Here is a 14,034-nt window from a genome sequence, read left to right as displayed (position 1 = left end):
ATAAATGTGATGGAAAACCCCTCCCCACCCCAAGCTGGGTTTTCTCGCTAAGAAGACCTTAGTTTTAAGACTGCTCTTTTCTTGGCTTTGCAGAAATGCTCTGGAGACTCCAGGTTATATTGAAAACTGGTTAGGCTGAGCTTTTCTCACCTTTTCTCACCCTGTGGCAATTAAGTGACTGGCAGAGAATCGAGTGACGACCTTGTTGTCCTTGATTGTCCCTCACGAGGGCATTATAACAACTGCCTTCTCCTTATGGTCCCCAGGTCGAGTTCGAGTGGCTGAGACAGTATTGGTTTCAAGGCAATCGATACAGAAAATGCACTGATTGGTGGTGTCAACCCATGACTCAATTGGAAGGACTGTGGAAGAAGATGGAAGGCGTGGTAAGTACATCAGGTCCGGGACCGTATTTTCTGGGATGCTCTGCTCTGTAACTCCTCTGCTGTCTAATTTGCATAGGCAAATACATAATTCATTATTCTAAACTATTGAGTCAGGTAACTCTTGGTAAGGAACAGCCCCAATTTTGTCTGTACAAGCTCAGTTTAGTTCAGTGAGTGTTTTATCGAGTATTTCCAACACACAAGGCACCGTGTTGGACACATGCTAGGAAGTGACGTGGAGGGAACAACAGTGCAGCAAGAAGATTTAAAATTCATTTGCCTTTTCAGACTCACCAGGCACCGTTCTAAGGGTTTTCCCCGTATTAACTTCTGAAATTCATACAACAGCCCTACGAAGTGTAGAAACTCTTATATAAGAGTCTTAATTTATAGATGTGAAAACTGAGACATTGAGAAATTAAGTGCCTCGCCCAAGGTCAGAGAGTAAGTGAGCAAGATGGAGACCCAGGCAGTCTGGCTGTATGGCTTGTGCTCTTAACCACTACATTCAGTTTAACAAGGAGAGAGACGTGAATGTAGCCAGGTGTTACATTAGCTAAAATGAAAGCCTGTAATAGAGATTAAAAAAAAAAAAAAAATCACGGTCCAGAGGAGGGAGTATTAAATTCAGAGCACTGGACCCGGACTGTTGTGAAACAACAGATGTGGCTTTTGGGGACTTTGGATGGGGAGGAGTAGGGTCAGATAGGGCATTTGGAGAGGAACATCAGGCTCCAGGAAGTGCACTAACAACATGGCAAGTGGGGAAGGACAGCCCGCCCTGGAGCAAGGCGTCAGGGGATGTAGTCGGAAGTGTAGCTGGAAGGAGAGTTGAGGCCACTTGCAAGTTTTGAATTGTCTTAATTTAAATAATAGTAATAGCAGACTCTTATGTGATACTTATGAAGTACCAGGCACTATTCCGAATGTCTTATATATAACTTATTTAACTTTTATGACAACCCCATGAAGTAGGTATGATGGTTCTCTATTTCATAAACCAGGAGACTGAACCACAAAAGGTTTACATAACTTCCTCAAGATCATACAGCCCCTGAAGTGGGGGATCTGGGATTTGAAGTCAGGAAGGCTGGCTCTAGAGTCATGCCCTTCACTGCCTCACTGTCCTGCCTCCAAACCGTTGACTTGGGAACGTAGTGGAAAAGTGATAAAAGCCTGCCCAACTCTAGGTAGTACCACTGCACAGACTTGGAAATGTACTGGAAACAGTGAACTGGTCTGCAAAAATGTGTAGCTGGTGCTCACCCCTATTTTATAATAATGAAAACATCAAGTCACAACCCTGAAGCGGTCTTAGTTTGAAAGTCTACGTCAGAATCCGGAAGTCCTTGCTTTCCAGACATCTCCTCAGATCTTTAAATCATGCCTTTTCATGGATATATGTCTGAGGAAGGAATGTTATAATCCTCCTTTTATTGTACTAACAGTATCACAAAAATGGATTCCTCCAAAGACCTGAGTCTCAGTGTAAAACTGAGCATTGTAAAACTGAGTTGGAGGTAATGAAAAGTCCATGCCTTAATCTCCTTAGTTAGTTCTGTTCCTAAAATTAGGCTGTGTGGTGTATGCTCCATTTTTATGGGATGTATATATAAAGGCAGCTTCAGTTTCAGGGAATTTTTTACTGTGTTATTCTGGTTTTGTCCATTTACATATGAGTTAGAAGAACCTCTTTATTTGCCAGACTTTGACTCTTAAGACATCAGGTTGACTTTGGGATTGTAATTTGACAACTCCGCAGATTAGAACATTTGAATTGGCAAATAAATAAGAAAGGAACTCATTGATTTTGTTAAAAAAAAAAAATTCTTTGCATTTCTTTTGTTCAAGGTTTTGTTTTTTTTTTTCTTCTTCTAAAGAGTAGTCTTTGGTGTTGGGAACTTACTGATTACATTCATTATGAATTCATTTAAAAGCTTTAGTTATATTTTTTTTTTTAATCGGGCCATGGCACATTAGTTAGATGGAATATCTTCTGTTTACTTTATGACTCTTGTGCAAAAAATACCAAGAAGAAGAGCAATCTTCGGAGGGCTCCAGAGCGAGTTTCCTTGCAGTTGGTGTGGCATTACTGAGTGTTCCGAGTGAAATCAATGGCCCCAGTGTCTCTCCTCAGCCAGCCTCAGGGTGATCATTATCAGCTGAGTGAAGGTTTGGGCCAAGATAAAAGGGATGATACTTCCAAATTAAATTTAAGCATGGCTTCAAGCCTCTTTAAATGACCTTTAACAAATTCATAATAATTTATTTTTGCTATTGGAAGAGACAGAAGATAATGATCATTGGGAAAGTAAAGTCTATGGTTCTGGGGCACTGTTAGTGCAGTGCCATCCGGTATTTGTGTACTGGGGGGCGGAGCTGGTGCTGGGCGCCTAGAATTCCTGCTTTGTACCAGCCCGCCTCCCATGTTCGCAGTTGCAAGCAGTAGGGGGCAGTGTTGAGCCACCAGTTTGAGGCCTCAAGATGCTGGCCTTTCAGGAAAATGCATACAAATGTACCATTAACTGTCAAGAATTATCCCTGTTGCTTCAAGTTAGCTGTAATCTCCAAGATTCCATAACACAGGAAATCAGTTGTGGGTTAACAAATTCAACAGCAATTTAACATAAAAAGTGCAGTGTTTGGTGCACATTTGGATTCTGTAGAATTAGACTAATCTGAACAGCATTTCTGAACATACTCACTTTGCTTCCAGGGAATATATTACTCAAAATTATTATCCTTTTAGACAAATGATTCTTCTTTATCTCTGTGCTTTTATTTTTTTAATTGTAAAATCATATGTGTGTTATGGAAACACTTCTGTAATTAATGTATTTTGTCTGTTCTGCACCATAGTATCGATCTCTTTTGGTCAAAACAAAACAAAACAAAAAAACCTCAGGCAATATGTACATTACTTTTCACCTTTTGCTTATGAGTAAAGCAACCTCTGACGTCCCTTGTACCAGGGAAGAGACTGGTGTTGTGATTTCTCTCTGTCTCGGTGTTCTTTTTCTTTTTCCACCACTTTGTGGTTGGAAGGTGTAGTCTCAGGTTGGATACAGAAGAATGGAAAATGAGCTTTGCAATTGCATTTCTTCCCTTGATGGTAATTGCTTCTTCACATGTCATAACCAGTCACATATTTCAGAACGTTTAGTCCACTGCGTCTAAAACTCCCCTAGCCTCTACTTCCCATTCTCTGTTCCAGCAAGCACTGTTTTTAACACACTGTTTATTCTCGCCACTTCTCCCCCCCACCCCCAGGATAGTTTTACTCTGTGCTTGCTCTTGTGATGTAAATGTTAAACCTTATATTTGAATGACATTCTGATAAAATACCACATTTTCCCTGAATATTACCTCATGAATTTATGAGCCATTAAGCCCAAAGCAGCACAACCCTTTCGTATAACCTAAGAATTTAGCCTTGCCTTTTCTTCTCATCTTTGCTCCCTGTTCAGGATGGTATTATTATAACCCTGGAACGCTATTCAGATATTTGTATTTTATTTTATTTTCTTAAACCAACCCACCACCTCACAACCAAGATTAGTGTATTATGAGGCGACTCTTCAGGATAAGAGAGAGTTACCATTTGAAAGAAACTGTACAAGCTTTGCTTTCTGGGTAAAGAGAAATATGAAAAGCCGAAGTCTCCTGTGAGGTGAGGAAGTCTTGCTGTAGCCAGAGATTCAATGGATAGGCCATTTGTCTCTCAGGGTCTGGTATCGCACTTTGCAAAACTGACATTTATTTTACCTATAAAAATGTTTTAACACCATCAAATTCACAATGATATGAGAAAGAATGCTAGGTGTGATGTCCTCTAAATTGATGACATTTATTCATTTCCCTTTGGCCTTAAAAAACAAAAGGTCAATTTAGTATAATCCAATGGAAATACTTCAGAATAATTTCCAGAGTAAACATTTTCAGAAGTACTGATGATTGATATACTGGAGAGAAATTTCTTCATGCTTTTTCTTTTCTTTTCTTTTCTTTTTTTTTTTTTTTTAGTGCTTCTTTCTTTTAGGAGAGAAGAGTAGAATCCTGATCGTTTTGAATGTTTTGAATTGCATTTCCTGTCTTGACAGTTCTTCGTGCTGGGATAGCAGTGTGTTTATATGGCAGTTGGCCTTTCTAACCTTTATTGACTTTAGTGGGAAGGAGCCAAGACTGGATCATTTTAATGTATCCGTTTTGAAACACTGTAAAACACAATATATAAATATGTTGGGTAAGCCATAGGCTGCATTAAATTCTACCCATTTATGTTAGAATTTGGCACAGGAGAGCAGAGAGACCTGGAAAACGAGTAGGTGTTTTATTTAATTCTGTTACCAGTTTCTTGTTGTTAAAAGTTTTAAGAGAGAAAGGTACTTACGAATGTAAAGGTTGTCCTTTACAAGTTCGTTATAATAGTTTAATTTCGAGATGAGTCATGCGTTTTTCCTTGTCATTTTGGCCTGTGTAAATCATCTGGCAGAGCTCGTGCCAGGAGCCTGTCCACGGCTGTCTGGTGGAGCCTTTCCTAGTATAGGTTACACAGTCCTGGGCAGTGACTGAGCCGAGGAGCAGTTTGTTTGTTTTTGGAGAGATTAATGAAGCTCTCATCACAATGCTTTAGATTAAATTCTTTGTAGCTGAACAGAGGAACAAGGCTGCTTTTTCATACACTGAAATATATACTGGGTATCCCGGTATTGGCTATTCTATTACAGTTCAATTAGCTAAGTTCATTTTAAACTTTCTTCTAAGATTAAAGATTTTGGGGGTATGAGGAATAATAAAATTAAAATTACATATTAATTTTCTGGCCATGTTAATAGTGAAGTTACCAACATGAGTTTATATACGTCTGTGTAAATATATGTGTGTGTATATATAAATATCTCCCCTTTTAGTGTTAATGTATATACTGAATTATATTTGCAAACATAATCCTTGCTTCCATTTTTCAGAAGTAGCATCACTGATAAAGGAGCAGAAGATATTATAGTAATTTAGGATTTGGTGTGAGATGTCTGGTGGTTTTAAATTAAAATTTAAGTTCCCTTCTCCCTTTTTTGACTGGTGCAGTGCTGAGTGGCTCAGGATAAGCACAGATTGGAGGCAGGTAAACAGTCACAAGTATCCAATAATTCACATTATGTACACAGACACTGAGTTTGGGGACTTCTATATTTAACTTTGGAAATTTGGAGGAAAAAAAAGAAAAAAATGTCACTTTTCAGCTACAGTGGCTAAAAATCCTGGGCTCACCTTTTTTGTTATCTTAAACGTGTTCACTGAAGGTTGGTGCTTTCCACCCTCCTCCCTCCCCAGCCCCCCACCGCTGTTCCCTACAGCCGCATTGTTCTATTAAGAGTAAAATATCTGAGGGGAAATTGTATGTGTAATTTAGCAATGAATTTCTAACAGGTTTTGATTCCTTCTTTGATTGCCGTCTGGATTTCTCTCAGAGTTTTCCAGTTTTTCCCTTAGTTGCTGCAGACTTAGTAATGAATTAAAAAAAAAAAAAAGCATTGTGTATCCTGTCTTTTTGGGAAAAAAAAATTACAATTCCAAGAGAATTCAGGCTTAAGCTTGAGAAACAGAATGTGCATCGAAAGCACAAAGGACTATGTTTATGATTCTCTTTGAAGTGTTTTTGCAACTGGATAAGGAAGATTTTAGAAACCGTCTGATAGTGTTCAGGGTAAATACTTAAACCCCTTTAGAGGATTTCACACACAGATACTGTGCAGCAGAAAAAAGGGATACTTATGTTTCTTAAAGCTGCTACAGCCTACAGCTTTGTACTTAAAGACAGAGGTGTTGAATAGAATTCTACTGAGGATACATCCAGTGACAATATCTCCAGGAATATCGGAGCAAACCAGTGGGTAGGACTTTCTGTTTTTAACCCTTACTTGTGCTATATGGGAGCTGAGCTTTATTGGTACCAAGCACTAGGATGTGCCTGTTACATCCCAGGAATGTTAAGAGGATCGTTCAGGTGCCTCTGCTCTGCACACAAGAGGAACAAGGCTAAAGAAGCCGAAAACAGCGAGACAGAGTGACGGAAGCTGGGAAACTCCCAAGTACGAGCCTTGCCATCTCTCTTAACTCTTGTTAGCACACGCAGAGAAAACCTGGAATAAACAGCCACAGTTTCTCTTTTAGCCTCGATTCCATAAGCTTTAGCTACATTTTGCTAGCCTTTGTTAAATACACACGCACACACACACGTGCGCACACGCACACACAGGCACACGTGCACGTTTCACACATGTTCTGTTTTCTTTTCAAATAGACAAATTTGGTTGTTTTAAGTAATTGTAACCACGCCAGATTTCAGATTGATGCAGAGGTGTGAAGATCCTGCTTCTTTCCCCTGGGGGTGCTCTTGCAGCCTTGGCTGCTGGCATATCTTTTGGATTCCTTTGACTAGCCAACCATCATAGCATTTCAGATATGAATCAGAACCCCCGGGTGCCAGATTGGGGTGTCAGTAATTTCCATTTTTTCCTGGAAAATTTACAGCCCCAAACAATTCTATACCTTATTTCTTCTAGTTCTTTTGGAGGGTGGCTGAGGTGGGGAGTAGGGCATTAAATTCAGCTCTAGTCTGTCATTTATCTTATTAGAAAGACTTTTGAAATATTCTAGAAGAGTCTCTGTTTAGAAGAACGAAGTTATGTTAAAAAAAAAAAAAGGCAGGCCTACAGTTTTGAAAGAAAAACAAGATCTCCAAAGGATGTATGCTAGTTGTTGGGAACATTATCAAGATTATAGGATCTTTTTTTCCCCAAGTTGGTTAATGAATGGTCCCTAAAACTGTTACCTTCTGAAGAAAATTGTTACGATGATCAAATGAAAAAGTATGTAACATATAAAATACTGTACACATGCAGGCATCAGCACTGGTGATTTTATTTTATTTTTTTTAAGCTTTTTAAAAATTTATTTGACAGAGAGAGACACAGCGAGAGAGAGAACACAAGCAGGGGGAGTGGGAGAGGGAGAAGCAGGCTTCCCACGGAGCAGGGAGCCCGATGCGGGGCTCGATCCCAGGACCCTGGGATCATGACCTGAGCCGAAGGCAGACGCTTAACGACTGAGCCACGCAGGTGCCCTGATTTTATTTTATTTTTTAAGGATTATATTTATTAGAGAGAGAGAGAGCACGAGCAGGGGGAGGGGCAGAGAGAGGGGGAGAAACAAACTCCCTGCTGAGCGTGGAGCCCAAAGTGGGGCTCCATCCCAGGATCCTAATAAGATCATGACCTGAGCCGAAGGCAGACGCTTAACCGACTGAGCCACCCGTGCGCCCCACCACCAGTGATTTTAAAAGGAAGTGTAGACAGTCCTCAGTTTAGGAGCCCTTACTTAGAGGTCATTTGACTGAGTCCCCCTTAGTGACAGCGTCTCTCCCCTTTTCTCATCTCCCTTCCTCCAGAACTGGGGTCAGTCCTGGAGCTAGAGGGACTCAATGAATTGGAGCCCAGTGCTACTCGGGTAATGTTTCTACCCCACTGTGGGCTAAATACTTTGGGAAGCTGGGCTGGGAATCTCTCCATATTTTGCAAAAATGTCTCTATGGAGAAATGTGCTCCCAGTGCCAAAATCTGACTTACCAGAGAGCTCTGGGAACACATTAAGTCGGCTCTTCCGTGCATTAAGGGTAACAGCCATGATCCTGCTCTCTTTTCATTGACATCTGCAAAAGAATGGCCTTTTTTTAAACTAAGGGAAACTTGATATGTTGCCTTTTCAGTATTCCTGAAAGTATCTCTGTGATCATTTGTAGATGATGTTTTTAACACCATCTTTTCCCCTAACACGTAAATTATGATTGACTTTTTTTGTATTTCCTCTATGTGACCTCAGCCCATCTGGAACCACCTGTGACGATCTCATTTGTAAATTTTTCCTTGATGTGTATAAAAATCTCAGATAACCTCCAACTTGTTTTTGATTGATTGACAAAATTAGCCTTCAAATAAAAATCTGGAGTACTATGGCAATACTCAGAATTAATTTCTACTGTTTCAGACATATCTGCTTTGGTCATGAAGACTTGGAACAGGTGGTAGCTTGATAGTGTATATCCCTTTACTTAAATATTATTAATTTAAATGAGCAATTATGAAATACCCAGAATAATGCATCAGATCTTTAACAGATGTTGGGGGATCAAGAGGGCTTGTATTTTATTTAACGTTTAGTATTTATCTACTTTTCATGCAGTTAATAGTGAATTTTTTAACGGATGGAAGTGGTGGGATATTCCAGTGCCCGTAATAAATTATCTATTATCTGGGTACTGGGGTCTGATGTCTTGGAGACCTGAATAGTGGTTGGGCAAGGTGGACCGTGTTTAGCTATTTAGTCATAATATCTCAAATGTAACATATCTCAAACCAAACTCTTGATTCCTGTAATCTCCAGGTCTTTCTCCCAGGATCACACAATTCAGTAATTTGCACCGTCCAGTTACTCAACCTGTAACCTTGGAGTTCTCTTGATTTATCTCTTGATTTATCGGTGAATCCTGTTAACTCTGTTTTCAAAATATTCATGATCTGGCCACCCTTCACCACCCTCTGTGCTACCACTTTGGTAAGAACCACCATCATTTGTCCAAATAGCCTCCATGCTTCTACCACCCTGCGTCCATCCCTGTGAGAGTGTTCCTTTATTTTTTTAAAAGATTTTATGTATTTATTTGTCAGAGAGAGAGAGAGAGTACATGCACAAGCGGGGGGAGCGGCAGGCAAAGGGAGAAGCAGACTCCCCGCTGAGCAGGGAGCCCGATGTGGGGCTCGATCCCAGGACCCTGGGATCAGGACCTGAGCTGAAGGCAGATACTTAACCGACTCAGCCACCCAGGTGTCCCTAGAGAGTGTTCCTTTAAAATATAAGTCTGGTATTTCACTCCCCAGCCCAAACTTATCAACACGTGCAGACATCCCACTTCCTCTCAACGAGCCTAGAGCACTACAGGGTCTGTCCGCCCTCCCCCCAGAACATTATTTCTCCTCCCTCCCAGCCCCCCACTCACCCTCCTACTGTCTTTAGAACATGCCCAGCCTCCTCCTGCATCACGGCCTTTGCGTTTGTTGTCGCCGCCATCTAGAATATTCTTCCCTCTGTTAATTTGCATGACTCACTCCCTCACCTCATTCAGGTCTCTCTGCTCATGTCACTCCTTGAAGAGAGTTTCTTATGATAGTGCCTTGCCCTGTTCCACTTTGCTTCCTATTGCTCTCCACCATCTGCCATGATCCTCGTTTATTGTCTGCCTCTACCTAATATAATCCCTGTGAGAGCCGGACTTTGTCTCCTTCATTGTAATTTCCCCAGCTCCTCGAACAGTAGGTACCCGACACTTGTTGAAGAAACAAATCGATGTGAGGTCAGCGTTCCGGTCCAGCCATTTCCTCCCACCCACGTTAAACAGCATGGCCTTTAATAAATTCTTTTTAACTCTGTACATTTCCCTAAAATGTCAGGTCCTGCTTAGCAGGAATATTGTGGGGTTAGTTTCATTTTTAAACAAATGTAACCCTCCCAAACAATACCCCCAAACACCTTTAACATTTAAAAAATTAATAATATCGAGAGCACAGAGGATGCCTGAGAAGGTCCTGTTTTATACCTTTGGCATTTACTCTGAGAAGATTGAGCAGTCACTGGCAAACAACTTATGCAAATATGAAAAAAATTTTTTAAATGGGAGGCATAAGTAGCTTATTAGCACCAGTGCTGCTAAAAGTTAGAATCGTGGTGTTTCGTCTCATCTATTGGCATTATTTGTATTTTAGATTTTCCTGTTCTTGGAAAACTTAATAGAGTAAAATTGTCAAAAAATTAAATGAGTTCCCCAACAAAGCTTGGACTTTTTATTACTAATTTCCGAAAGTTATATAGGGAAAGCAGTGTACACTGGACAGGTTTTGGGCACAGAACTAGGGAAATCTCTGAGGAGTAAACTGACTTCCGCTAGACAAGCTGAAAACTGATTAAAATATTTATCATCCTTTGGGTATGCAATAGCTTTTGATGATGGAAGGCATATTAATATTCATCTTTGCTGCTTGTCTACACTCCAGACAGATCCTCGGAAAGGATGTTCAGATGACCAGTTTTCTTTCCTCACCAGGAGTCCTTGAGCCCCAGTACAGCTTGGAACCAAGAAATGCCTTGTGGTGTGATTGAGCTTTTCCTCTGGGGGCTGGGGCTGGGGCTGGGGGAATACAAACCAGGAGAGACCTCTGGGCTGGAAAGCTTTAAAGGATTACTGCTTTCTCACAGGAAGTCTTTTGCTAGAACAAAGGGAAAAGTTTGGTTGTAATTTTACAAGCAGCAGAACTGCTATTGCTGAGTTGAGTCCACGAGGCAGCCCTGGCTCCTTGAGTGAAGTGGTGGGGGATCCAGGCCTTACCAAGGGTTTCGGTGTGCATGCCACTGGAGGCTGCAGATTCCCCACTCCTTTCCCCTACGTTTGTTAAGGAACAAGGAGAGAAATCAGTGGTGTTTGCTGCTGACCCCAAGGTCTTCTGACTGGTTGTTCTGGAATGTTCCATCTCTCTTTTGTCTTGAGACAGAGTGAATATATATGGTGTCCTCCTAGCCAGGCATAAGGAGCACAAGGTGGCCTGCTGGGGTTCTCAGGATCTATCTCTAAAACGTTTTTTTTCCTTTGCTGGGAAAAAGAATCTGGCTCAGTTAGTTTAGTTAGCTAGGCAGTGTTGTTTTCTGTCTAGATTGGAATAGTCTTGATTACATTTCAAGGGGGAGGGGGCAGCAAATAAGGGCTCTGAAAGAAACTGACCTCCTTACTGAGTGGTGTGCAAAGCCTGGAAATTGACTGAATAGTCTCATAAAAAAGGCTGTTGTGTTAAGACACTTAGTTTCTGTCTTTTAAATCTGAAACATTAACACCTTTTGCATTTTCTTTTTTGTTATTCCACACTGAGATCTTTTGATGGAATGTACCTTAAAAAAAAAATTGGGACCGTAATGATATTTGCAACCTATTTTAATAGAGTGGCATCAAAAAAGAAATATTCATTCTTCATTCTAGTCATTTCCTCATTCATCTGCTTCACTTTGTGCAGATAAGTGTGAAGTTCTACAAAAAGCCAGGCCTTCTGTCTCCCAGGTTGATAAGGCACAAGGCAGTAAGTAATTCAGAGGAAGAAAAATCAAAGGGGAGAGTGGATTCTGACATAGGCCTTTGGGAATACAGCGGATTTTGATAGATGGCAATGGGTGGAGGATACTCAGAGATGCTAGAAGCAGAGACATCATGGTGGGAAAACACAAAATCTGCTCACAAACTTGATTAGACTGGATGGAGTGTGGTTTGTGTGAGTCCAGTAGTGAGAGATAAGATTAGGGAGATTAGCAAGGAGCCTTTTCTAATGCATTTCTTTGCAAGGTACAGTGCTTTCACCCCTTAATGACTGCCTTCCTCAAACAGTCATGGAAAGCCAAGTGCTAATCATGGGCAGCTAAAAAGAAAATGAAATCTATCTTATGATCTTGCATTGGCAAAGGGGAAAGAAGTCAAAATTCTATTATTTGTCCAAATTTCAAGACCTATCTGCATCCCGAATACGGCAAATAAGCAACACTGTCCATTTGCGGAAGGAACTACAAACGAGTTGATGTATTTTCCTGCCAAGGTCTTTTTTTTTTTTTTTCCTCACAAACTGAGTATCAGCCTCATAATTTTGAATTTCGGTCAGAGGCAGGTCTTCCCCTGTGTGAGCCATTTCTGATTCTCTTCCTCGTTTAGGTCTCTCTCATTTTATTTTATTTTTTTGATGTGGGAATTGAGGTCCGGAGGAGGCGACATCTCCACCCCCTCTTGGAGAGGCGACAGTTTTGAGGACTTAAGTACTTGCATAAAAGTCTTTTGAAATACAGCCAACGTGTCATTCATGAGTTATTTGATTGGGTTCAGGATAGCGGGTGTGGTAATCTGTCATTTCCACTGCTGAAATCGAGTGGTTTCTTTCCCACGCAGAAGCCCCCCCCTTCCTCTGGCTGATAGCTCCCCATTCGTGCTTGGACACCCCATGCTGCCCTGTGTTTGCTGGCACGTTTTGGCTTGTCAGTCATACCACTTCAAAGACTCAGTCCCCGTTCACAGTGTAAATGGTGGTGGTTCACTCTGGGCTCTCCTACCTTGATGGATCGATTTCTGCTAGACTCGCCTTCTTTCCCTCTTATGTGATGTTATGATTTCCCAGTGACGGGTTTTATTACTTTTTAAGGCACGAGGCGTTAATTCTTGAGTGACTGATAACTCTGTGACTTTGTTCCTCAGACGGGGGCTTCTGCGGGATTGTCTCAGCTTTGATTCTGCTCAGGAATCGAAGGTCTGAAGCGAATTTAGAGGTCCCCGTCTCTGTACATATTGGTGAGATGAAGAAACGAAACTATGGGACTGCTGTTTCATTTTACTAGAGAGCCTTCTGAAAGCCACACGCAAGTGACGCTTCCCCTAGAGAACCCAATGGGCTTCGTGCTTTTTAAAATGCTATCTTCTTGATATCTCTTGGTGTCTCTTTCTTCCTCACAATGACAAAAGAAACCGGTAGCAGCGATTTGTCATTGCTTCATTTCTTTCAAGGCCTGGAACCTTTGCCCCATGCTCTTTATGTACCGACTCTACTGGGGTGCTCACACTGCAAGGCTTGGGCAAGAGGCCCAGCTGCCGTGGAATCTTGCAGTGTCAGAGAGCATCTTGCAGAGCCGAGAGACGAGCATCCCTTTCTCTTCCTTTTGGAAAAGGAAGGGCCCAGAAGGTACAGAGGCCTGTCTGGGGGCAACAGAGCCAAATGCTAGTGGACCTAGAGCCCAGATTTCCCCATTCCCAGTTGAGCGTTGGCCACCATTCCCAAGTCTCCCAGTGGCTGTGCCTCCTCTTCTCTACCAACTTTCAACTGGATGCAAGTAGCAGAATATAATGACATGAATGTTGCTCTGGACCCTTCTCTCTGCCCTGTGTTCGGGCCCGGCAGATCAAAATTCGGCTCTTTCCTGTCGAGGTGGACATACTGTTTTTGCCTGGCCAGCATCTGTTTTTCCTTCTCTAACGGCGTCTGGATGTTGCCTCATGGACCCACTTCCTACAGTGGCTCCAGGTCGAGAGGTGCATTGACTTAGTCTGGCTACCTCATGAGCATGTGGTGAGCTGTCTCAGGACTGTTTGCTGACGCCTGTACATGGTGCAGAATTCGACAAGTACAGAAAGCACGTGAATAGTGCAAAGTCAGCCTTTCTCCCCACTCCTTCCCCCAGCCACCCTTTTCACTTCCCTGGAGCCCAGCACCCTTCACAATGTTTTCTGTACCTTTCCAGAGACGTTCTATATACTGACAAACCTTTATGCGTTGTTTCTCAAATGAATAATGCTCTGCTCAGAGGTCTTTCCATATTTGTACATTCTTTTAAACGACTGCCTGGTTTTTCATTGTGCGGTTTCATAATTTAACCAGTCCCCTACTGTCTTCAGTCTTCTGCTTTCACAAATAATGTTGAAATGAATATTGTGATACATAAGATTTTCACGTATACCATCTATGGTAGTATCCAATAGCAGAACTGCTGGATCAAAGGATATGTGTATTTTTAGTTTGAAGAG

At 41.6% G+C, this 14,034-nt stretch overlaps 1 protein-coding gene across 2 annotated transcripts in view; it reads left to right on the top strand.

Annotated features, from left to right (window-relative positions):
* Positions 1-14,034, top strand: part of FTO (FTO alpha-ketoglutarate dependent dioxygenase) — a 368,954-nt gene that overhangs the window by 170,493 nt on the left and 184,427 nt on the right. For both annotated transcript variants that reach the window (XM_036081687.2, XM_036081686.2), the window contains exon 7: positions 267-386. In XM_036081687.2, coding sequence (XP_035937580.2) covers positions 267-386 — 120 coding nt within the window. The remainder of the gene's footprint in view (positions 1-266; positions 387-14,034) is intronic.

This window comes from Halichoerus grypus, chromosome 15 (assembly GCF_964656455.1).
Source record: "Halichoerus grypus chromosome 15, mHalGry1.hap1.1, whole genome shotgun sequence".
Taxonomy (NCBI): domain Eukaryota; kingdom Metazoa; phylum Chordata; class Mammalia; order Carnivora; family Phocidae; genus Halichoerus; species Halichoerus grypus.
This window is presented reverse-complemented; position numbering and strand designations above follow the sequence as displayed.